General features: G+C 44.5%; 10 protein-coding genes across 10 annotated transcripts; 4 read left to right on the top strand and 6 right to left on the bottom strand.

Moving 5' to 3' along the window:
• Window positions 1–1621: 1621 nt before the first annotated feature.
• On the top strand, window positions 1622–3146 carry F4817DRAFT_368491 (putative O-methyltransferase; the record flags this gene model as incomplete). The annotated part of the gene is made up of 5 exons (XM_049307247.1): window positions 1622–1830; window positions 1887–2013; window positions 2103–2226; window positions 2327–2778; window positions 2827–3146. Exons 1-5 carry the CDS (start codon window positions 1657–1659, stop codon window positions 3144–3146), a joined length of 1197 nt encoding a protein of 398 aa, XP_049162098.1. The 5' UTR covers window positions 1622–1656.
• Window positions 3147–4504: 1358 nt separating this feature from the next.
• Window positions 4505–5424, top strand: F4817DRAFT_312735 (uncharacterized protein; the record flags this gene model as incomplete). The annotated part of the gene is made up of 2 exons (XM_049300164.1): window positions 4505–5209; window positions 5332–5424. 2 exons carry the CDS (start codon window positions 4505–4507, stop codon window positions 5422–5424), a joined length of 798 nt encoding a protein of 265 aa, XP_049162099.1.
• A 901-nt stretch (window positions 5425–6325) lies between these two features.
• F4817DRAFT_327572 (PLC-like phosphodiesterase) lies at window positions 6326–8378 on the bottom strand. Its single transcript, XM_049302054.1, has one exon. The coding sequence runs from the start codon at window positions 8208–8210 to the stop codon at window positions 6462–6464; it is 1749 nt and encodes a 582-aa protein (XP_049162100.1). The 5' UTR covers window positions 8211–8378; the 3' UTR covers window positions 6326–6461.
• Window positions 8379–8455: 77 nt separating this feature from the next.
• Window positions 8456–10176, bottom strand: F4817DRAFT_327576 (NAD(P)-binding protein). Its single transcript, XM_049302055.1, has 3 exons — window positions 9529–10176; window positions 8771–9466; window positions 8456–8701 (listed from the first exon to the last, which is right to left on the bottom strand). Exons 1-3 carry the CDS (start codon window positions 9569–9571, stop codon window positions 8529–8531), a joined length of 912 nt encoding a protein of 303 aa, XP_049162101.1. The 5' UTR covers window positions 9572–10176; the 3' UTR covers window positions 8456–8528.
• Window positions 10177–10794: 618 nt separating this feature from the next.
• On the top strand, window positions 10795–11398 carry F4817DRAFT_259678 (uncharacterized protein). Its single transcript, XM_049299263.1, has 2 exons — window positions 10795–11069; window positions 11130–11398. The coding sequence occupies exons 1-2, from the start codon at window positions 10925–10927 to the stop codon at window positions 11273–11275; spliced, it is 291 nt and encodes a 96-aa protein (XP_049162102.1). The 5' UTR covers window positions 10795–10924; the 3' UTR covers window positions 11276–11398.
• Window positions 11384–12610, bottom strand: F4817DRAFT_327579 (carbohydrate esterase family 1 protein). Its single transcript, XM_049302056.1, has one exon. It carries the CDS (start codon window positions 12452–12454, stop codon window positions 11492–11494), a length of 963 nt encoding a protein of 320 aa, XP_049162103.1. The 5' UTR covers window positions 12455–12610; the 3' UTR covers window positions 11384–11491.
• Window positions 12611–12779: 169 nt separating this feature from the next.
• On the bottom strand, window positions 12780–14761 carry F4817DRAFT_327580 (cytochrome P450 51A). Its single transcript, XM_049302057.1, has one exon. The coding sequence runs from the start codon at window positions 14605–14607 to the stop codon at window positions 13063–13065; it is 1545 nt and encodes a 514-aa protein (XP_049162104.1). The 5' UTR covers window positions 14608–14761; the 3' UTR covers window positions 12780–13062.
• A 1677-nt stretch (window positions 14762–16438) lies between these two features.
• On the top strand, window positions 16439–19961 carry F4817DRAFT_259691 (P-loop containing nucleoside triphosphate hydrolase protein). Its single transcript, XM_049299265.1, has 4 exons — window positions 16439–18686; window positions 18745–18985; window positions 19042–19458; window positions 19513–19961. Exons 1-4 carry the CDS (start codon window positions 16731–16733, stop codon window positions 19689–19691), a joined length of 2793 nt encoding a protein of 930 aa, XP_049162105.1. The 5' UTR covers window positions 16439–16730; the 3' UTR covers window positions 19692–19961.
• F4817DRAFT_259688 (S-adenosyl-L-methionine-dependent methyltransferase) lies at window positions 19854–21210 on the bottom strand. The gene has a single exon (XM_049299264.1). It carries the CDS (start codon window positions 20919–20921, stop codon window positions 20232–20234), a length of 690 nt encoding a protein of 229 aa, XP_049162106.1. The 5' UTR covers window positions 20922–21210; the 3' UTR covers window positions 19854–20231.
• F4817DRAFT_259695 (transferase) lies at window positions 21077–22890 on the bottom strand. The gene is made up of 2 exons (XM_049299266.1): window positions 21255–22890; window positions 21077–21197 (listed from the first exon to the last, which is right to left on the bottom strand). Exon 1 carries the CDS (start codon window positions 22803–22805, stop codon window positions 21369–21371), a length of 1437 nt encoding a protein of 478 aa, XP_049162107.1. The 5' UTR covers window positions 22806–22890; the 3' UTR covers window positions 21077–21197; window positions 21255–21368.
• Window positions 22891–23760: the final 870 nt, after the last annotated feature.

A 23760-nucleotide genomic window follows, 5' to 3' on the forward strand; every position in this document is an offset into this window, starting at 1 on the left:
GTACCCATACGAAATCGCGGTATACGATGTCGGTAGTATCTGGGGCATAGTACGGCCGGTATTTTCTAAAACTTGATGCCGCGCAAGCCGTTTTCGGATAACCTGGGGGTTCGCCCCCGGGCTCTAATGCCGGGGTCACTTTGGAAATACGACATCACCCGCAGTTATTACCATCGGGTGCTAACGTAAACACCTGATCGAAAGGCGGTCGTGTATATTACTGCACTCCTCCTCAGTATGCCTAGTGGTCTCGGGGGTTAGAGAGTGTGGGAGTCGGCTTCGGGGTCGGAATTACGCATGCGTAATAAGTTTGTCAGATAAGTTGTCACATTTGTCAGAGTCCGGGGTTGGTTCAGCTTAGCTCCCGGCGCGTACATTATGTAGTTGTATGCATCGGCAGCTGGATGTTAAGGGTCTGCCAATGGGTATCTATAGGCGGTGATCCACTTGAACCTTATAGACCAACGAGTGGTTTGAAGAGGCTGCATGTAATACTCGCTGTTACCCTCTCTAAGTCCTTACAAGACTCACAAATCCACTCTTGAATATCATTGGCTTAAACCGGTTGTAGCATTCCGCAACGAGCAAGTATCAAGTCTCCCGTGAAATGTCGATTGGCTTTATTTACTCTTGCAAAACTTATGTGGAAAACCATCGTCCAAGGTTTTGTAGAATCTAAGGGGATATATCTAGTCTAAACTGTAAGCAAGAAGAGGAAACGAAACGCGATACCTCGAACATAACCAAGCAAGGGATTGTTTCCTCCAACTTGGGTTATTAGCGGGGATACTCGGGGTTAAGCTTCGGGAGACAACCAACAACGCCGCATAGCCAAGATTTTTAATAGAAATGAGTAAGTATTATACCCGATAGGCCCGGGCCAACGTTGCTACATACGAGTCGAACGTGTTGATCGGTAGCAATTTAAGGGGTCGGAGACAATTTCCAGGTAGATGAACTACACTCTCTATTGGATGGCATTATGAAATGCATTCTAATTTTGACTCTCCAACTCCAACTTACGAAATACACAGTGTATAAATGAGATTTTAATATTACCTTATGTAGAACCTGCCCATGTAGAAGTTCTGTACGTCCAAGGAAAACGTAAACGTTCGTCCCCGCCGATACGAAGCTACGCACGGGAATATTCGACTTTCTCCCGTAGGTATGTCCTAGCGAATCCTGCTCCAAAAATTGAAGTACTTGGATATCTATTACTACACCCAAGGTAGGACAACCTGGCTGCGAAAGGGTGCGGTTTCGAACAAGTGCCGGTAAGGGAAAGGAGACACGTCAAGATACCATACAGGGTGGTAGCGGCAATGACGGATGAGTAGAGGAGAAGAGGGGTTGATCAATGCATGTAACTCAGAAAGTGTCATTAATGATAAAATAGGTACCTATAAGATAGGAAAGGAACTATAGTACGATCGCATAGAAGCTAAGACCTCTGGATCAAAATATATTCTACTAACGTTCTGCTCTCTTTCACTATACATATTACCCATTTCTATCACCACCTAACCGAGTAACCTGAGCACATAGAACGGCTTGTATTACAACCTACTGGAAACTTTCCACAAAATAATCCTTATAAAGAGCTACGCTATACCAAAGTACTAACTCGAGATATACTTACTAGTTTCTGGCAGAATGGCTTCCGTTGAAAGTAGTCAGATTAACACTCTTATCGGAAATCTCAGCAGTCTTTCCCCAAAGTTGTCAGAGGGCGACGATGATGCCAGGAGGCAGGCCTTACTATTAACTCGAAAGCTCGCGGCTTCTATCGAGAAACCAGAAAACTCGGCAATAGAGCTATGCTACACGGTATTAACCTAGACAGTTATTGAATTTATGGAGATAGTGAACTTACTACCTAGTAGCCATTCCTCAGTGTCTCCGCAAAGATCGCCGTTGATCTTAACATCTTCAAACTCATCGCTGACCACGACGGCCCAATTACCTCCAAGGAGTTGGCGGCATTATCGGGTGCGGATGAAATACTGCTCGGTATGACCTTACCCCCTTTCATCAGGTTTTGTGAAAATGAACAGAATACCTAGAGGAAAGGGGACGAGGATTGCTAATGTACTGAATAGTCAGGATCCTTCGGCCCATGTCTTCGCTAGGATTCGTTGAAGAAGTTGGTGAGCGTACATGGATAGCAACGCCCATCACCAAGGAAATGGCCAGGGAGGAAATTGCCGCGTCACATAGGATGATGTGAGTAATCATAAGAAAATTCTTTTTTATCAATATCACCTCCTAATACGCACGAGAGCGCGAGAACATACTGGTTTAACTTAAATTTCTCACAATATAGACACGACGGCGTCATCCAGGCGCTAGTCAAGGCACCGAGATATTTCAAAGAAGCCGGCTACAAATCCCCTATTGACCCTAAAGACGGCTTAACACAATATGCCTTTCAGACGAAACTTGCAACTTTCGACCTATTCAGTTCAATCCCACAGCTTTTGCACGATTTCAATCTAGCCATGGGGAACACAATGGGAAACAGGAAGTTTTGGTTCGACTGGTTTCCAGTCGAAGAAGAACTCGTGTCAGGGGCTGGTATCACCAAAGACTCAGTGTTGCTGATAGATATCGGTGGGGGGAAGGGTCACGATTTGATCTCCTTCCATGAAAGGTTTCCTCATATAGAGGGACGTCTCATTCTACAGGATTCGGCCCCGGTAATTACCAACATACGCAACATGATTCCAGCAATTGAACCGACGATATACAACTTCTTCACCGAACAGCCCATCAAAGGTGAGACCTACGTTGTATTCTCCCAATATGATGCTAACGTATTCATAGGCGCGAGAGCATACTTCTACCATCACATCCTACACGACTGGTCCGATGAGCAGTCTTTACTGATACTGAAGCCGGTTAAAGAGGCTATGAAGCCCGGATACTCCAAGCTAATTTTACACGAAACGATCGTACCAGAGCAAGGAGCTTCGCACTTTCATGCAATGCTGGACCTGGCAATGATGACATTCAACGGGGGACTAGAAAGGAGTGAGAGGCAATGGCGAGAACTACTCGAGAAGGCCGGATTTGACGTTGTTAAATTTTGGCCGCCACCTCAGTACGATGGCGACGGGATTATAGAAGCGATGGTTAAGGCGTAGTTTGGTTAATCTGGGGTTCTCAGTGGTTCTACGGGATTCGGCGTTTTCAACGAATGACCACGGCTTTACGGCGCATAGCGTTTTCAACAAACCAAGTTCAATAGCATGGATGTTATCCCTGAGATTCATAGTGGTATATAGGTACCTATGTATAGCTTGTATACGATAAAGGGCTTTGCTAAAAATATAGTGTATAGGTTGTATGATTTCCCGAGAACTAGATGTAGATCCAGTCATGTTATGGTATTATTATCTACCTGTGATAGATAATTGAGTAGATGTACATTAAGAGAGAGTAAGTAGAGCCGTAGGTTAATAGTTGTCACCTTTAGTATCTATCTGTATATCGCATATAGAACTAGCTATAAGGGCTTCTGGTTTATGATAAATAATTAACGTATCTAATCATCAATTCAGAGAAATGCCTATTTGGATTACCTGGTAAACTGAAGGAAGCGCTAAAAGAATATAAATATGTACCCGGGTAGGTGATATAGAAGGATACGCCACCTGTTATTAATATCATAATTAAATAGCCACTTTCTTAAGTCGATATTTAATTCCATTTTAAAGTAATATGACGACAATGTGCACCGTGGCATCTATTTAGCGTGTCTAATACTACCTAAACGGCGTTACCTACCTTAAGCATAGGAGGTAACTACGCTCTTTTCCGTGCTGTTTCTTCGATTTATTGCCAAGCCGGGATACTGCAAGAGCGCCATGCTTAATGCATATATTACCTAGATGGACATGACATGGCTTGAAGAACGCCGTTTTAAGTCCGGTGACGTCCGGGCTTTGAGGCTTGCTTGCTGCATAAGAATTATTATATGTAAGGAGACAGTTGCAATTATTAGACTGTATATATCACTTGTTAGCAATGGTATGTTAATGATTGTTCCGACCTATTTCTTTTCCTAGGTACACTAAACATTATTTTGAAGATAATCATGTTGAACAGGTGGAAGGTTGGTTCGGGGAGCAGCAGCCTAGTGCCATTGGAAAATTCGTATATGTTCCACCCTGTGACTCTTAAAGCGACCAGAACACGAGCTTGCAATCGGTGTCGAGCGAAAAAATTAAAATGTACCAAGGAGAGGACAGGTTGCGAGAGATGCCGACTATTCTCAAGGCAATGCACCTATCAAGATTCACGTATCAAGGGAGTGCCCATTGAAATAGTCCCGCCACGCGAGCAGGTAGTTTGTCTATCAACATCACGGAACGAGTCTGATATATTGGAGGAGCGTCATGAAGCTAAACATCCAGGTTCTCTATTATCGGTAGATACTGCTCTTCACCCTTTCGGTTCAGGGGATGAGTACTTAGTTGGCACTATACCGGAGTTGACCCATATGGCAGGTTTAGATCAATACGAGACCTCAGAGTCAAACATTGGCAACATGGAAGGGGTATATGGGCCTGGTCTGGACTTGGACCAGTTAGGATCACCAGAGTGGCCATTTGCAGAGCCGGATATGTTTCTCTCGGCGTCAAAATTGACTGAACCGGATGATACGGTTATTGAGCCTTTGATGTCTCCCAACACTGAGCCAAAGGACGGGAAGTTGAATGCAGACGTAGGAAAGGAATACTTATGCCATTTCGAGTTTGCACGATCTTGCGAGGAATGGCAATACGTTGCAAGCAGACACACAGATCAAATTACACATCCTCGCCAGTGTCTTCACACACATAAAATCATCCTCATCATCTTCGATTTGGATAAAATTGCTATAAGGATTGACAATCTGGACAATGCCCTCAACACCAATAAAGAGGCCCTTCGTCATGGAAACGATATGATCGATTGCGAGATCTGCATGGTTCACTTTGAAAATATAACCATTCTTACGTCTCTAATAGAGAAACTTGGGAAGACATGTCAAGATATCTCGAGTGCCTATTCACAATTATTATCTTCAACGCCGGCTCCTGGGGGTACTGCCCAGCTAGCTGTTCCTAATTTAGTACTAGGAAGCTACGTGGTGGATTCATTAGATGAGCACAGAATACTAGTCCAAGGACTACTGAGTCTGCAGATCAAAAGTATTCATACTGTAAGTGTTCAAGAGTTTATTTAAGAGTGCCTTTTCCTAACTAAGGAGATATTACACCCAATCTCATCAAGGCATTTAACTATACAACTCTTCGAAGCGACAACTAACCACCAAACTTATAGATGATACAGCGCCTGGATCAGATCGCGCTGAAATACCGCTCAGAAACGATAACAAGGCGTTTGATCACGACTAAGCAGCTGTTGGCTCAATAACCGGGAACTGATGCAATAGGTGGTTAGAGTAAGGATCGGAGTTATAGATGTACTTGCACATTCACTTCTTAAGTATTATATTCAAAGTATTCCATACATATATCCACTCACTTATTGCTAAAGACGAATTTAATCATTATTGAGTTATCTTCCCGCTGCTTAACGACAAGCGATCATATACATGACAAGGCAATAGATTGCGACTCTTATCTGTTCTTAGTCCAATGAAATCTTCTCTGTTTGCTAATGGTATCACAGCTAAATAGGAGTAAGAGCGTGATATTAGACTAATGACTAACAAGTATGCGTATGCCTGTAACACATCGCTTTATAACTTCAACCATCCCTAGCGATCTATGACGTAACCAGTTGGAACTGTATCACCCTCGGTTCAACTATTTGTATCACCAACCTTGTGGCTGCTAAGCGTAAGGGGAGAATGGAGCCAATAGTTTGATACCGTTGCTAAACTACACTGGGAAGATAAGATGCCGCATATAAGTAAAGTCTCGTGCGATCGATATGACGTAGGTCGATCTGGATGTATTTGAAAGAGAAAACGCCATTATCGACGCCTTAGGTTATACATATTACTACTCAAAGGTCATTGGTTGATATCATTTCCTCTCTGCAGCATTCATATAAGATAGAAAACCAAAATAATCTAATCGGAATAAGCTAATGACATTCTGCATATATTTCCGTACATAAGTTCGTTACACGGATCATGCGTATCATGACGGACATGGTATGGATAACTCCAACCCTGGCTTAAGTCACAACAGCCAAAGAAATGTAGAACCTGGAATTTACTCCAGTCATTTCTATAGTAATGCGTTTTGAATGCACCTAATTAGTGGCTTAGGGGCATGAAAATATATTACGAAATTCAACTAAGAGCTTTTAATAAACCATCTGTTATTTCATAATATCTAGGGAGGCTACTGACATACCTACCTCGGTAGCGTATGACCTGTCCAATACTAACATGCCATCTCGGGAGCCTCTTATCAGGACATCGCTCGCTACTATTAGATTCAGATGTCGCTTACGTCAAACTTCACCAGCAACGAACACTTGGTCTCCCGGCCTTTCAAATCCAGCATACGAATAAAACTCCAGCCAGGAACCACGTATAAGAGTCTCACGGCCGCAACTGCGAAGACGGGATTTTCTGCAAAGCTAGCGTCATTCTTGAGTAGAATGCGGACGAAAACCAGCTCGTTGTCCTCATATTCCCACTCAAGTGTCTCATCCCAGATCGGGTCGGTCGGTGGGGGGTTCTCGCCCCTATGGAGGAATCCTAGCCTGTGGTGTTTGTAGGGGCTTGTCTTGCTCTTGGGATGGTTTCCGTCTAACTCATCTGTGTGAACAAGCGTGCAGGTAACATATGGCTTGACATCATCTTCTTCCTGGCCTTCTGGTAGGGGTATATCTGATGCTCCCGCGACGTGCAGCACTAGCCTTTTCTTTCTACCAGTGTTGAGGCTCATGCTACCGCCCGCTCGTAGCGCTGCAGGCTTTAGGACGTAGCCGTCAGTGCCGCTGAATAAGGCTTCGTTGATCTGCATGCTAGCATTGAAAGTCTGCCAGTTCATCGCGCAGATCTGTGCTCCAACACCCCAGAACGGAACTTGCTTGAGGTTTTTCGAAGAGATACGCGTACCCTTTGGAAAGACGCGCATCAAATGCCGAGAGTTGTGCCGTGCAATCATCTGATTCGCTGCCGGCATGTATGACGCCAGTCCACTTTCTGAGACGTTGATTAAGTGGTTTCTGGGACCGTCCTTCAGAACACCTTCAAGCCAAGAATCGTCTCTCGGTTTCACGGACTGGGCATAAATACCTAGCTCCGCAAGCTCTGGGACAATTATAGTAGGGGTAGATTCTTTCTTTTTGGTCTGATAGGCTTCTTGTGCCCGTCTCACCTCATCATCGTCAGAGTTGGGGTTGCTGTCATCATCACTTGTGTCTGCTTCCTCAGGTAAGTGGTATTCAACAATGAGAACTATCTTCGATCCCAGTTCCGCTAACGTGACCGGGTCACTGTCCCCCGCCTGCTCCTGGTGGCCTTTTACCCGGATAGCTCTGTCTAGTAAACGATGACCGAAAACTTCTTTCATGATTTCAACGAGTCTCTGCTGCCCGTATACACTACAGTGGTTCTCTAGAGAGAGCATGATTGGTGCCGCCCGGTATCCGTCCGTGTTGCTAGACTGTGTCGCTTCCCGGTCAACAACATTGCGTATTGTCTCGCATACTGCACGGAATGGGATATGGGAAACAAGCGTGTACCCATGCGTAACCTTAGGCTCATCTTTATCGTCCTCATTATCCCAGGCGTCAATTTCAACGCACCGAGATCCGGCGTTGAGCGCGGTCTCATAAGCGTTAGCGGAAGACTTGCCAACAAGCTGGTGACCTAGAAGATATGTATTATGGCTAGAGCTTATAAAATACTCCGGGAGTGGATAGGATCTGTCCGTCACTATAGAGGGCACTTCGATGTGCGACTTGTCAAGCAATGCTCGTAGTGCGGTGCTAGGCTGCTCCGACTCTAGGCTTGCTTCTTCCTCGGATAGTACATTGTTCTTTACAAGGAACGACTTCAATGCGTGGCTAACCCGCAACTGGGATTTGGTAATAGTCGTTTGTCGCGCACCGTGGCCTCCCCCCGCAATGGTGGTTTCGTCGATTTCTTCTCCAACATCCTCATCGTAGACCCCAGCAGAAAGTTTCGATAGAGGGTTCAACTTGGCGAACCGGGATACGAGAGACTCTGTCATTTTGAAATGTGTTATTTTTTTTAAAGCAACGATGCCTGATATCTGAGGAGAAAGGAAATAAAAGAAAAAGACGGCGGGCCGCGTGTTTAGGTTAATTGTTTTAGGGGAAAGGATGAGCTTACGTAAATCGAGGATTGACAAGTTCAGCTGAGATCAGCAAAGCTAAAAGCCCCTGTCTCAGCCCTATGGAGCAAAGGTAAAAAAAGGGGTGGGACTTGCGACTTTGCCTAAAGAAAAACAATTGGTCGTTGTTACTTGTATCAATTTGATATCGGGAAACGGTGCCGTGCCGTCTTGCCGCTATCTACGCAATTTATATTAGGTAACTAGTCGCACTTTCAACTTATCGCCTTTAACGATCTCGTCTTTCTTCTCCATCAATTCCGGCAGGTCCCAAGTGACATTGATATATCTGCCTGCCAACCAATCCCGCCTCTCCGATGTCAGATACACCAAAGAATCTGCGCTTAACTCCGGCGTTTCGACAAATGCTACCAATGGGATAGTTGCATTAGCTTATATTCCATTCTATCTCACTTAGTAGAACAACTGGATCTTACCTCCCCTTATCTCAGGAACCTCAGGAGCCAGGATACCGGCAACCATATCTGTTGGAATATTTCCCGGATGTATGCAGTACGCGACTATGCCCTTGTCGCCATACTCTGCCGAGATGAATTCGGAAAGACGAAGCACTGCTAGCTTAGAGGGCTGGTATGCGCTGACTCCCGGCACTACCAAATGAGCGCCAACGCTACTTAATGTGACTATTGTCTTGTTACTCCCCTCAAATAGTAGTGGTAGAAAGGAGCGCGTAGTGTTGTATGGTCCCATAACGTTCACTCTCCATATATTCCACCACTTTTCGGGGTCGGTATCTAGAATCTTGGCTACATCAAAGATGCCAGCGTTATTAATAACGATATCCATGCGTCCGAAGCTCTCCTTAACTTGGGCTGCCGCATCATCGACGCTCTTGGGGTCAGCTACATCAAGCTTAAGAGCTAGGATTTTCGGCTCCGGTTTTCCCACCTTCTCGGCTGCTGCTTTAATCTCGTCGATTGTAGTTGAAAGATCGGACCTGGCCCCGATTGCGATCATCGACGCGCCGGCCTTGGCAAACGAGACGGAGATCGCTCTACCCAAGCCTTTGGAAGCACCGGTGATAAGGACGGCCTTACCGCTCAAGTTTGCCTTGGCAGAATCAATCGCGGGATATGTGTCGTTGTGCACCACGGAGGTTACGTCATAGTCACCTAAGCGTGCATTTAACACTCGAAATGGTCTCGCGCCTAGTACCTATGATCTCTCAACGTACCTGGACCCTCTAGAGGGTTAGGAGTACCCTTTGGAGGAGGCATAATTTTAATTAAATACGTTAATATTAGGTCGGGAACGTAAAGTTGAGAAAGTGAGTTATCTTGTGGCCCGATCTAGAAAGATCCTAACAGTCTAGATATACTAGTTCAATGCTTTGAAATCAAGCTTCTCGTACGACGGAGATTACTATCGGCGTTTAATTTATATAGCCACTAGTTTATTAGGTTCGAATCCATCACTTGGAAGACTACCAATAGATCAGTGCGAAAAAATGAAAGTGGTGGTGTTGGAGTACACATTAGGAAATACCCTTGTGAGCTTCGCAAGTCTGTCCTATAGTAAGCAGGTAGTCTTATTTACGTACCGAGGCGAGGAGATAATCGCCTAGATGGAAAGGAGTAGGCGTTCCATTCCGGATACAGTTCGTCGCTGTTGTGATCTAGTGTATTTCTATGCCAGAAAACTGCCATATACACAAGATATCAAAGATTTAGTAGATATATATATGAAGAACTGAGAAGGAAATAGTTGATAATAATAAATGATTTAGGTACCTACATACCAAAGGTACATAATTCATGATAATTCTATCAAGGTTGATAGGTACCTCTTATTTCAAGTTCCTTTAATGCAATATTAACCACGGATATAAGGCATTAGATGATATATCGAGTTATTGAGTAGGACTATTGAACAAGACTTATTCATTCTATTAATTATACGGAACCTCTTCACCTACTTTCCTTTATGAGAAGGTTACGATGATAGCGACATGTTTCCGGTATGCTTTCGACGATTTACCATGCGCCATTGGGATAGATTGCCTTATTTAGGTCAAGCATCGTTTAAGAGTTTTTACGTCACCCCCAAGGACCTAGGTTAAGATCTACTGTCTATTTAATGATTTTAAACCTTTCTTGAAGGAGCAAAGTATAAAGATCCTAGCTAGAAACGGAAAGAAAACTCACCGGTTTATAGAGGGGTTTAATCTGCACTCTAATAGGCTTGAGATTACTGTTAAGCATAGTGGAAAGTTGAATAGGAAGAGCAATAACATCTCGTTGTTAAAGTTTCCTATTATACTAATTCTACAACCAGAGACACTACATATCATGTGTAATTTGTAGACTATTTGAATATGGGAGTAGATATGGAGTTAGTGGCTAATCTTGTGAGTGGTGACATAGCTGATCCCAAAGTACGAAATTATGACCTCATAGATTTGCTGTAGCGTCAAGGCCCGACTATCTCCTAGTTAACTTTGTATTCTCAAAACGTACTTAAAGGAAACCCATGGCCAAACATCAAGTCTTTCATATTAAATTATCATTTTCATTAAGTAATTCCAAGCAGACTCAAATTACAAGTCTAAATTGTAAGATTACCTATACATAATGTCATCACACGGTAGCTCCAATACTGGCTCTAAGACAGCCACAGGAATGTCTTCACAAATACAGACACCCGCCACTGCTGGCATCGGCGAGGACAAACCCAAGATGTTCGATGCCCAGGGCTCTATTGGCAAACAATTTACCGGTAAGGATTAATGGAATGCCTTTTTACTTCGCGATGGAAAGACTGATCCTTATTATGTAGAAGACGGAGCGATTGGCGGTACAGCACAGAAGATCGGTGGGCCTTTGGATAAAGAGGGTATGGTTGGAAAACAGTTTACTACGGAGGGTAGTGTCGGTGGATCCGTACAGTCAACTCTCGGGGGTCAAGGTAGCAGGAGTAATTAGATGAGGGAAAATACGAAATTACCTTGTATTATAGGATGGCTTTGGATGGCTAAGGTTTATTTCTCTCTTTGAATCAACTATATTGTTAATTATCCATATGATGGCTGTATTATCGCGTAGTTAAATTAAGGCCATGTGAGATGATATGTCTAGTCTAACTACGAGAATCAGAGAAAATAGGTAGTGACCAACTACCTAACATATTATCTTATTCAACTACCGAGCCTTTGGACCTCCTTGTCCCCATTTAAAGCAGTCATCGCTTGTACAGGTAAGGTCGAACCATTCCATAGCGGTGGCCTCTTGGTTCTGAATGTTATGTGAAACTCCTGCAGCGCTGTATGCCTCGAGCCAATCATTGCTACCGTATACATACTTCGTCCATCCCCTGATAGGAGTATTAGGCGTTGTGCTCGTGGGTGTTTCATTAAACCCAAACACCGTAGTCCATTCTTTGATCTCCTCTTCGAAATTTGTATAATTGAGCACCTCGTCGCTCGTTCCGTGGAAGATCTGAACTCTGGGCCGCCACCTAGTATAACCTGGATACCCTGCTTTAACTAATGCGGCCCATTCAGTGCCAGTTTTCTTGACCTTCCCTGTAGCGCAAGCATCGCTCCAAACACCAAAGCCGTTCCCGGCAAAACATCCGTACGGCACGCCGGCAAATGCAGATCCCGCAGCAAAAATATCGGGATATGCTCCGAGTAACACACTGGTCATCATAGCCCCAGAGGAAATACCAGTAACAAACACACGATTCGGATCGCCGTTATACTTGTCGAGCGTCCATCGCACCATGCTAGCAATACCCAAGCTGTCGCCTCCAGCATCGTGTGTTAAAGTCTCGTTAGAAGACACATCCCAGCACTTATCGGCCGTATTTGGGCTATCAGGATAGATGACAATGAACCCGTACTTGCTAGCTAGAGTCGAATACTGAGACCCGGAGTAGCAAGCTTGCGCGTCGCCGTGGCACCAGTGAGGATTGACGAGAACCGGCGGTCTAGCAGCCAATTTGTCTGGAACATAAATGTAGAAACCGACATTCCTTGGGTTTGGCCCAAAGTCAGATGTGACTTTTTGGAGGGAAGCGCCCTGTGTAAAGATAGGGGCGGTAGCTAGAAGCCAATTGAAGGCAGACCGTAGTGTGGAGTACATATTGCTCCGTAGTAACATGGGACGGTGCCTTGACGAGAAGAGTCGAAGACACAACCGATATTTATGATATGGGTAGCCCGAGCCATTTATAAACCCACGACCGGGAACACACAATGCTTCCACCGCTACATATCTTCAAGCGAGACATCTAGACGCATCGGACGATTGAAGGTGTTCCGCGAATTGCGGAGCATTGCGCTCCGAGACCCCGGAGGGTTAGAGTGGGGTTTAATAAAGGGGCAGGGGGTGGCGTTATTTACCATGCGGCTCTGTTGCTATACACTATTAAAAAATCAAAAAATGAGAAAAATGGGGGATCCATGGTGGCTTTGCAATAAGAGCAGGTATTTTAAAATCACAATAAATGACTGATACAAGCCAAATTGTGGAATGATTGTGTTGTGCTTGGAGTCCATCGAGATAGTAAACTAGGGGCCACACGGTGGTATATCATTGTCAAAAGAAAAGGCGGCTGTTCAACCACTACGGATCACAGATATTAAAGAATGAGAAGTTTAGTTTATTATATAATAGTTATATTCTATATTCTACCGATGCCAAGGTTGTCCCATCATGATATCACAGTCTCAAATGTAGTAAAATAGCATCAAACTAACAATGTTCTTCTAGGAAGATTCGGGAAAACGACGCTCCCAACGGATACTGGCTGGCTGGACAGGGCGCGAGAACATCGATGTGTAATCTGTCGGGGGTACCCAAGACTTGCCGTCAATCGTCGTGAACTTGAAATTTCGAACGAGGGTAGAGACTATCGTGACCAGGTTGAGAAACGCAAACTTCTCCCCAATGCACCGATGCCTACCTGCGCCGAAGGGCAAGTATGGACTCTTTGTTCCCTTTGACATAGCGCCATAGCCGTAGTCAACCATGTCCTCCTTGTTTTCTACCTCGACGATATTATCCCAGCGGTGCGGATCCCAAGCCAACGGGTTCGTAAAGTATTCTTCGTTCAGATGCGTCATGATGGGCGAGGCTAGGAGGACTTTGTCGGGGGTGATGACGTATTCGGTATTAGGAACTGGCAGCGGATTCTTGACTTTCCGCATAAGCGAATGGATGGAGGAGTGGACACGTAACGTTTCCTTGACGACATTCTGTAGTAGAGGAAGCTTGCTTAGGTCGGAGTATTGGAGTGGTTGGCCGGTATAGTGAATATTGTTTACTTGCTCGTGGTATAGTTCCTCAGCGATGTCTGGTCGTGATGCTAGGCGAAGCATGATCCATGCGCTTGAGGACGATGAAGAATGCTGTCCCGCCATCAAAAGGGTGATCATCAAGTGGGCAATATTCTCATCGGAAAGAACCTGTCCATCTTTGTAGATAGAACCCATAAGGTTAAGAATCATGTCGGTTCCGTCGGTGTCGGCACTGGCCTCCTTGCTCTTCTTATCGGCGCGACGGTTGTTAATTAGTTCTAGATAGGTTTCAGTCATCTTGGCATGCGCCACGTCTCGCCGCCGATTCTGTGGAAGAGGCGCCCATGGCATGAGGAAATTAATCGGCTGGAAACCTAGGTCGAGGTCATGGTATAGATCGGCAAATTCAGCCGTTAGTTTCTTTCGTACTTCGGCTCCCTGGAGGGCGCGGCTGGCAGTGAAGAGGGTGATCTCTGCCATAGCGGCTGGTATATCGACTATTCCGGAGGAACCTTTGAAACTGGGATAGGCTTTTATATATTCGAGAACTTCCTGTTCGATCAATGGTACGTAGGACTCTAAGGCTTTCTGTGTAAGGCCAAATTTAACGAATTTCTTCTGTTCCATCAGTTTTTCATTGGGGCAGTCATAAATGATATCCTTGCCGAACACAGGCGTAGTAAGTGCGCCGTAGATATCTTCGGCATTGACGTCTCGTAGCTTTCCATTCAAGATGAACTCGTTACCTTCGACTCCAAGGTAGACAGTAATTTTCTTGCCAAAGAGCACGAAGGTGAATATGTCGCCATGATGTTTCCGACAATTCGTGAAGAACTCGAAGGGATTCAATCCGTATGAGATAGCACTACCGACAAAGGGGATCCAATGAAATACCAATGGCGGCTCTGATTTTCTCCGAGGCAACAGTTGCCAAAGTACGTTGATGGCGATCGTAAGAATCAAGGTGGCGATGACATAGGCCACATTATGTGTAGGAGTGTTGAGGTTTATCATGGCGCAATAAAACTTGGTTTCGTCGTATTTGTATCCGAAGTTGCGAATGGAAGATAATCAGCCTAGGTGAAGATAACATTGGATCTCTATATATATTTACTTCTGAATTTATTGTGAGATAGGTAGGTAGATAGCTTATGTACGTTCATGTCTGTATGTGTAAGTCAACCGCAATATAATGCCAAGACATTCTCGTATTCGAGTTCGCTAAGTAGGTACGTACCCACCACTACGATTCTAGCAGTAAGGAAATCCAGGGGTAAACTACCTGTTACTAATCTGAAATGCCCAACATGATTGGCTAGGCATCTACCTACCTACCTATAGGTAGCCAATTCTGAATATCAGTTGGTGCTAGATACTTGATCAAGAATAATACGAAACCGATTTGCTTATAGCAGCACCTTGTTGAAAGGCAATACGACACTTACCGCTCTTAAATTTCGCCTCTACTAAAGTTTCCACTCTTTCACCACTCTTGGAAATGATTCATCTCACCAAAAGTGACAGGATTACAGATGAGACATATAGAACAAAGGATATATTTAGTATGTATAGCCATAGGCTCCCGTCGTTAGGTTAGAGTTCCTCGCGGAGCAACGAAGTTGTTTCCATGCTGTTTAGTTCCACCTCATGACAGAATGTTAGAAATATAGTGGAGGCTAAGAGCCTATACTGAGGTTATTCCCAGGTATTATGGACAGCGAAATGCTACATATACGTACGTACTTAGAGTATACTCTTAAGATCTAACATCAGTACTATTATTGCTATCAAATAGTCTAAGTGGTTTTTAGATATAGCCACTTCACTCCTGCCGCTACACATGAGGACCCAGAGGTATATTGTTGAGATTATCAATATTTGAATCTTTACTGGACTGACCGGAAGTAGGTAGGTAATTATGTATTCGTATAGTTTAATATTGGCACTTAATCATTAATTGCTAATGAGAATCTAACCCTAGGCGATTTCTCCTCCCCAATCAGTTGTGTTTTCAATGGCTCCTTATATACTATGCTTTCGTCCTGATAAATATTCTTCCTCCGATGTAAATTATGTGAAGTACCCTAACGAAAGTGCATCCGGCCGGAGGGATCCCGGAAGAAAGGCGAATCAAAATGATGCCGAGATAAATCAGTAAGCACCGTCTTTCAAAAAGCGGACCTAGAAGGTATGGATACAACTTAGTTGTTCCGCAAGGAGCTTTAACCCAAAGTAGACTATGGAGGCTGGCTAACTACCGATGCACACCGAATGCATCCTTGCTCCTCGATGTCGCGCCTAAGATCCTAACACTGTTACCATGTTGGTAGGAAGTTGAGATTGAGTTAGTACAGCTGAATATAAATGCGTTCTAAACGAATTTATGATAATTCTCTCTCGTGGTGCCCTCTTTTACTCATGAAGTTCATTTCTATAGAATAAAGAGCTTATAGCTACTTGTGCTGTCTGCGTATGCTGCGCCCTTTAGGGTGCGACCGTCGAGTTTACGCAGACAGCACAAGTATCTCGATAGTTTCGTCGCAAATGAGCTTATGATTTTTTGTGCAGCGGCAAGACTGATATCCACCTTTCGCACTGCTACATTCTATTGATAGAGAGGTGATCATTGGTATTACCGCACTTCACTTTTGTAGATATGCAATCCGATTGGATGGATTGGCGCTGTGATATATGTTCCATTCGCTTAATATGAATCAGAAGACCAATAATAAGAGCCCCTGAAGCGCCCGACATTTATAAGCCGAGCGGCGTTTCCCCAAGCCAAGATGCGGCCCGAAGGGAGGGTTCGGGTACCCGAACAAGGGTCCAACCAACCAGGAATCAACCCGGACCAACCTCGAACGACGTTGGTTTGCTTGATGAAACTGCAATCTACCTAAATTAAACGCATAATCTAAAACGAAGGATCTGTTTGTCAGGAGAAGAACCTTGCAGATATCACGCGTCACTTTTTGTCGATGAATATAAAGCTAGAAGTCTGTCCCAACCTATGAACAATTTTTTTGATAGGGACTTCCGTACAACTACCTACCTATACATAAAGGAAAGCCGAGTTAATCGCCCACTTATTCATTCACATTTGTACCCATCAATTATCAATTATCCCAGTTTTTACAATGGAAGTTATCTCTTTAGACTCGGTGGCCCTCGAACAGCTCCACGGGGAGCAGAAGGCTCTCCTCGACGCCATCGACGACCTTCGCAAACATGGCATCGATCGTTTCGTTGATCTTCCCCAGATAATTGTCGTTGGAGATCAATCGTCAGGGAAAAGCTCCGTTCTTGAAGCCATCTCTAGAGTACGCTTCCCTGTCAAAGATGGATTGTGTACAAGATTCGCAACGGAACTTGTTCTTCGTACCGATAGTCAAACTAAGGTCGATGTACGCGTTCTACCACATTCAGTTCTCGATAAACCTACGCCTCCATTTGATGAGAGATCTTTTAATAAAGATGATCTGCCTCGTATTGTGGAAGAAGCCAAGAAGAAAATTCTCGAGAATGATGCTGGCTTCTCCGAAGATGTTCTTAGAATCGAGATAAGGAGCCCCGATGTCCCACACTTGACACTGGTTGATCTTCCTGGCTTCTACCACTCAGAGGATGAGAACCAGTCGGCTGCTGGCCGCAAGATTGTGGACCGCCTGGTGGAGAGGTACATGGCTCGCAAGAACAGCATTATTCTAGCTGTTATCTCGGCGCGCAATCAGATCATATTGCAGAAGGTCCTATCCAAAGTCAAGCTACACGACAAGTTCAAGGAACGGACTATCGGAATTATTACAAAGCCAGATGTTCTTACATCTGACACTCAGGATGAGAATAATTTTATTCGATTGGCCAAAAATCTTGATAGGTCGCATGAGCTATACTTGGGGTGGCACGTTCTTCGTAATAGAGGTGAAATGGAAGCTTCGGATACGGATGAGCAGAGAGACGAGAAAGAAATGAATTTTTTTGAATCAGGCCTGTGGTCGAGTGTGCCCTCAAAGAATCGAGGCGTGGCAGCTCTTCGCAAGAAGCTGAGCGGTATTCTCCTGCAGCATATCAAGAACAACCTTCAAGGTCTCATTGAGAGTATTGAGAAAAATATCAATGCTCGCAAGGCTCAACTCGAACGTTTAGGAGAGTCGAGGTCAACACCAAAGGAACTACGGACGCACCTAGATAAAATCGCCTCCAAGTTCCAGATTCTGTGTCTACATGCCGTGGAAGGGAATTACACCGATGAGTTTTTCGGGGGTCTCTATCCCGCATTCGATCTATCTACAATTAATGACAGCAGGGTCAGAAAATTCCGAGCACTTGTACGCGATTTAAACCGGACATTCGCTTACATATTAGAAACCAAAGGTTCAAGACGCATCATTCTCCCTAGGAGCTCCAATGCCACTGAACCAGTCTCCCAACACCATGTCACTGGTGATATTTCACACATTTTTGGGCAATCTGAGGAATTTCCGAAGAAATTGATCTTACCGACGTTCCTTCAGCCATTAGCTAATCAATACAAATTCAAGGATCCAGAAAAGATCACATTTGAAAGGATTTCATATGACCTAGAGTCACTTTCGTCGGCCAACCAGGGCAATGAGTTCCCTGGTACCTCAAACGACCGCTTAGCCGTGAAGCTTTTCCAGGACCAGTCTCAACCTTGGGAGGAAATTGCACGTTGTCACATACGGCTCGTGCTAGACATGGCTAAAGAATTCGTTGAGAAGCTCGTGGGACATATTATAAATCCAGACAAAAGGACTTGCTCAGCGATTCTCACTGAAATAATAGATCCATTCTTTGAAGAAAAGTCTGATGTACTTGAATCTAAACTTCAGGAACTTCTCCGTCACTACAAAAGCGGCCATCCGCAACCTCTTGATGCCGAGTTTAGGGTCCTTCTTGCGCAGAGACGCCAGAAAAATGTCGGAGTTGATATCCTCCAAGACTTGATGGCAAGTCGACCCGAGTTCTTCACAGAAGAGGCGCGTAAGGAACTCGAGAAAGCAAAACGGTCCAAACCTGTGAGCGAATTTGGGGTGGACAACTTGATTGACAAATCTGAAACATATTACGAGGTAAAGCTATACTTTCAATTCAATACTATCGGTGCTACCTAACATTAGATACATATAGATGTCGCTTCGGACCTTCACCGATAACGTAGTTGTTTTAGCTGTCGAGAACTGCCTCATGAGAGATCTTCCTTCAATATTCACCACAACTAGAGTCAATGGGATGGAGGACAATGAACTTGAGCGACTTGCATCAGAGTCACCAGAAGTTCAAACGGAGCGCAAGGAGTTGCAGGCGGAATATGACGCTCTTAAGAAGGGATTGCAGATCTGTAACAAATTTAAGGAGCGGAAATCAACTGGTAATTATTCGAACCATTACAATATTAGATTTAAACACTAATACTTGGGACGTCAGTTATGCCTTCGATCTTAGCCAGCCCGGAGGCTCCAAGAGCCGCAAATACTTCAAAGGATGCACCCGCGCCTCAAGGAATCCCAATTATCACACAAAAGCAGAGTGGACTATTTAGTAGCACCAGTTCCAGTGATAAGAACCCTCCGAATTCCTCTTCACTATTCTCGGCTGGGCCAAACAATGCTGGGGTTTCAGGCTCCTCCCAAAATTCTTCTGCTGCTTCACTTGGCAGTCCATTTACCAAGCCATTTGCAAATCTAGCACCGTTACCTACTAACCAAAGCTCACTATTTAAAAATTCCACCGAGCCGGTATCTAAAGGGCCGGTGATGTACAATTTCGGCATTCCGAGCAATAGCAAGCAGAATTCTGGAGAGCTTGGAGGACCGGGCGGGCTCAGCTCACAACCAAATAAATGTAGGTATGTTCTCTAAAAAGCGGATGATTATGACTAATTATGTTTAGGAATAGGCTGGAATCCTCTTCCTAATACCTTTTCTCCCATGATAGAATTTGGTCATTTTTCTGATGGCCCCGGCTTCAGCTTCGTGAAAAACATATGCTCTCTGAAGCCATACGATAAATTCTCACCGGAGGAGCTGAGATACTTCTCATTATTTGGTCCGCAATCAAAATCACGGGTTCGGTAAAGTCATGGGTCTATTAAATACCTATTTGGTTTCTTTCGTGCCAATATTTGATTACGATCCCGCTATTATTGTATCATTAAATGAAACACAAATATAGATAAACATGAGAAGTACCCGAGTCCCATAAGCCGCACGCCCTAATACTCAAATTCTACGACGTTAAATATACGACAATTAACAACGCCCCTTTTCTTCTCCTCAGCTAAAGTTATCTTACATGAGCCGTCATGCCATCAACAAAAAGATTACCGGAATATAACTGGAGACGATTCGAATTTGAAAGTTTGATAAATAATTTATAGGAGGTTAGCCTAAATGCTATCATATCATCACTACAAGGCCAATACAATCATTACTAATTATATAGGGCTTAACCACGGCTCCTTCAAAGTTTGGAGCTGGGGAAACTACCTAAGAATAAAACAGATCATAGTTCGTTCGTTAGGTACATCGGATGATAAAATGCAGCGCAAAACTTCCTACCAAATCACAGACTAAAAAGCCGCCAATAGATAGGAGCAATATCATCCTTAAATCACATTATCGCTTCCCAACGACCCAAAGAAACGAAGAATTAACCTCATCCTTCCTTACGTCGCTGACTACGACTTTCAATCCGGCTTCCTCTATTATTTTCAACGTCTCGTCTTTACCCCAGCTACTCCAAAACATCCAGTCATTCTTATCAAGCCATTTCTCCCTTACAACTGCCTCCATGTCACTATCAGCAAAGTTGGCAACTAGGTAGCCGCCTGGCTTCAACCACCGTGCAATCTTTCCAATCATCTCGGTCTGTTCTGTACGAGGGAGGTGTATCAAGCTGTAGAAGGCTAATATAGCATCGAAGGATTGGTCGGCAAATGAGAGCTTTGTCATATCTCCCTCGATGAGAGTCAAACGTCCCGAGTTTCCAGCATTTTCTTCTGCAGCCCCGAGTAGATTATTCCTTGCAAGTTCGATCTGGGTGGTCGATATGTCATTAGCAGTAACATGAGCTTCTGGGCACGATAGAAGCTTTTGTGTGATGGGCAGTCCAGCGCCGCAGCCGAGCTCGAGGAAGCGGGGTTGTTGCGAAGAACCTGAAGCAGATAGAAACCCAAAGACTTTTGCTGCATACTCCTGCCGCAGAGGAATGTGTTTCACCGTCCATTCGTTATATTTCGGTGCGATAGTGTCGTAGGACGCTTTGATGCGTTCTTTGACGTCTTCGGGTACGTTGGTTTGGCTCATTTTCACTCCAGACTTAAAGTCCTTGAAGTGTAAAATTTGAAATACAAACTCCAAACTCCAAACTCCAAATTTTATGAAAATACTTCCGTCCTACATCACAGACCCGGCGATGAGTCACAATGAAATGGGTCGCGGAATCGGAAAAAAAATATCTCATCATATAAGCTTGGCCATTTAGGAACCAGCTCAGGGATCAATCGGTCGTATACACTGGCGGGGAAATAGGGGCTGAGTGCATGCGTTTTGGACGCATAAAATGACAGAAGTCCGGGCATAGTAAGTACCACGCTCCGGAAACAACATTGCTAATAACACAATACTTAGGTAGCACATTGGATTACTATATTGGAGAGCAGACGCCTTCCAAGCTTTTTAATACCCAATATATTCGGCGCTAGAATACGACATTTTCGACTATCTCTTAATAATTACATACTGTAAAACAGGTTAGCCACAACGGTGCTCAGCAGTGATCCCCCTATACTCGAAATATTTATTCCACCCAGGGTCTTCGATCAACGTTTTAGCCAAGTTCTTCTCGTACATAATAGCAAACTCGCAGCCTTCATCTGAATCAGGGGCTGTCGAGCGTGGTGGGTAAATAAGGATCACTCCTACGGATATATCATCCCATAGGTGCCGATACGTAACTGGCTTCCCAAAACCAAAGTCGGCTGCAGCAACATTTGCGCGACGATGGTCAGTTTGCAGAATCGACATGGGCGGATGGGAGTCGACACGAGCATTCAGCGCCGTCTTGTCCCGTATCAGCGCCACAACGTCTAATGTCTTGTCAAGATTTTCTTGCGTGACGCAGTTTGTGAGTTTGCGAATATACGACGCCAATTTGGATAGTGGCCACTCTGAGATAACTTCAGCCACTGTTGGTTGCTGGACTGGAGCTGCTGTGGACCGGACCGCAAACATAATATTGCCCTGCGTACGCTCTGGGCATTCGGGGCTGTGGAAGCGTCGGCGCATATCAACGGCCTCGGCCCAGAATAAGTTGGATGAGGGATCAGGCATGAACACGGGGGCCCGAAGTCGAGAAAGTGTGCGCCATATAAAGGCAGAAAATGCGTCGTAGGTTGATATCCGAGAGCCATTGGTTGGCGTTGCCAATTTCTTCAGTTCAATAGCTTTGCTCTTGGACAAATGGAAGAGGAGCACTACGCCCGTAGTATGGGCAGGGTGACGTTCTTGCTGGATAGGCCCCTCGACCCTAACTTCTTCAGGGACTTCGTTCTTGGTTACACGCGAGCGGTCCAGGTATAGAGGATCCCATGTAGGGAATGAAGTCCCATTAAAAAGAGCGTAGCAGTTCTCGGCTAGTTGATGAGTGAACGCAGTCCAACCAAGAACATCATTGGCGTAATGATGGTGATGCATATTAAAAACAAGCCCGCCTCGAACGAAGTTTGCTTTAAAAGCCGAGACAGCGGGACTATTATCTGGATGTGCTTCAGGCTTATCTCCAGCCGTCATGGGATAGACGCTCCAGAGATCCAGTGGTCCTAGTGTGATTGTGCTAAAATGTGACTCATAGAGATCATCGAACGATGGGTAGTTGTCATAAGGCGAGTCGAGCCACTGAACAACAAACTGTACTGTACTGTCTCGCTTCTTCACAAAAGAATGTCCTCCTTCTGAGTCCCTTTCGATCGTTCCACACACATGTCGTGCTTGACTAATAGTGCGTTCGAGGCCTTGCTTTAGAATACTAGCCACTCGTCTTTTGGCTCCGTCCTCCAGTCTGAAGAATAGAGCATAATTGTTATAACGAAGACCGGATAGGTAGTCAAGTGTCGAAACCTTATATCTCTCTTCCTCTGGGTCATCCTCCCAGCCATGTGGATGAAGATGAAACACTTGTTGCTGAGGCATGGCAGCGTATTGTAGGTATTTAGGTAGTAAAGGAGAACTCGTTAGATAATATAGTATATCCTCAATTTTAGATCAAGATGTAAAGATATATAGTAATAAGGGTAGATAAAATGACATTAATTAGAGAAAGTCGATACCTCCAACTACCTTATATATAGGCATACCCGCGTGAGTATGGGGAGAGAGAAATATTCATAGTGAGACATCTAGGTAGCCCTATCCTTGTCCCCTAAGAGAAACTAAGCCTCCGAACTATCGCGTATCTAGTTAACTCTCATTGGACATGTTTATACCTGGTGGAAACTACGAGTTCCTATGGAAAGTTTGACCTCTAGGTGGTCTGATCAAACTCTAAAACAGCCCCGGGACCTTTGTGCGTACTTAGCGCGAGATGGAGTATATACTTATACAGTGCTTAATGGTATGATATAGGAGTATACTCTCTGTTAGAAGGCTCATTCTCAAAACACTAAGATAGGTACCTAGGTAGGTAGAACGAAGAGTTATTAACTGTATCAACGGTAGAGTACCTAGGTATAAGATAAATTTGTAGTTCTGCGCGTAATAATTAACTCGTTAACTCGCCGAGTGATCACATTCTGAATACTCTCGACTATCGGTGAGCTTATGTTATCTTCCGCATAACATGGTGAATGCTAGGGGGTAGTCAGCTAAGGTGAGCTAGATATTCGTAGAGACTACGTAATACGAAGTGGACTTCCAAGATCACATTTTACCCGATCAAGGGGAAGATGGCCGTCTTCGCATCAGCCTTGGTAAATGAGCTAGATTATCCTGGAATTTCGGGTCTCCCGGTACTGTTTCCCGCTAGTTCGTATCATTCCCTAGTAATTTATACAAATTCCGCGAAATCAACTCGATAGTTTCAGAATATAATCTGTATATAGATCGTTTCGAGTGATTATAGATGGTTCACTATTAAAACCGAGCCTTT

Source organism: Daldinia loculata (assembly GCF_022478755.1).
Source record: "Daldinia loculata strain CBS 113971 unplaced genomic scaffold F4817scaffold_7, whole genome shotgun sequence".
NCBI lineage: Eukaryota > Fungi > Ascomycota > Sordariomycetes > Xylariales > Hypoxylaceae > Daldinia > Daldinia loculata.

Excerpts from the sequence above, each read along its gene's own strand:
- F4817DRAFT_327572 (XM_049302054.1), bottom strand. The coding sequence starts at position 8,210 with ATGACAGAGTCTCTCGTATCCCGGTTCGCCAAGTTGAACCCTCTATCG.
- F4817DRAFT_327576 (XM_049302055.1), bottom strand. The coding sequence starts at position 9,571 with ATGCCTCCTCCAAAGGGTACTCCTAACCCTCTAGAGGGTCCAG. Across the intron at positions 9,467-9,528 it reads TAACCCTCTAGAGGGTCCAG|GTGACTATGACGTAACCTCC; the intron begins GTACGTTGAGAG and ends ATGCACGCTTAG. Across the intron at positions 8,702-8,770 it reads GGTTCCTGAGATAAGGGGAG|CATTTGTCGAAACGCCGGAG; the intron begins GTAAGATCCAGT and ends TCCCATTGGTAG.
- F4817DRAFT_259678 (XM_049299263.1), top strand. The coding sequence starts at position 10,925 with ATGTCATCACACGGTAGCTCCAATACTGGCTCTAAGACAGCCACAGGA. Across the intron at positions 11,070-11,129 it reads TATTGGCAAACAATTTACCG|AAGACGGAGCGATTGGCGGT; the intron begins GTAAGGATTAAT and ends CTTATTATGTAG.
- F4817DRAFT_327579 (XM_049302056.1), bottom strand. The coding sequence starts at position 12,454 with ATGTTACTACGGAGCAATATGTACTCCACACTACGGTCTGCCTTCAAT.
- F4817DRAFT_327580 (XM_049302057.1), bottom strand. The coding sequence starts at position 14,607 with ATGATAAACCTCAACACTCCTACACATAATGTGGCCTATGTCATCGCC.
- F4817DRAFT_259691 (XM_049299265.1), top strand. The coding sequence starts at position 16,731 with ATGGAAGTTATCTCTTTAGACTCGGTGGCCCTCGAACAGCTCCACGGG. Across the intron at positions 18,687-18,744 it reads AATCTGAAACATATTACGAG|ATGTCGCTTCGGACCTTCAC; the intron begins GTAAAGCTATAC and ends AGATACATATAG. Across the intron at positions 19,459-19,512 it reads CAGCTCACAACCAAATAAAT|GCTGGAATCCTCTTCCTAAT; the intron begins GTAGGTATGTTC and ends GTTTAGGAATAG.
- F4817DRAFT_259688 (XM_049299264.1), bottom strand. The coding sequence starts at position 20,921 with ATGAGCCAAACCAACGTACCCGAAGACGTCAAAGAACGCATCAAAGCG.
- F4817DRAFT_259695 (XM_049299266.1), bottom strand. The coding sequence starts at position 22,805 with ATGCCTCAGCAACAAGTGTTTCATCTTCATCCACATGGCTGGGAGGAT.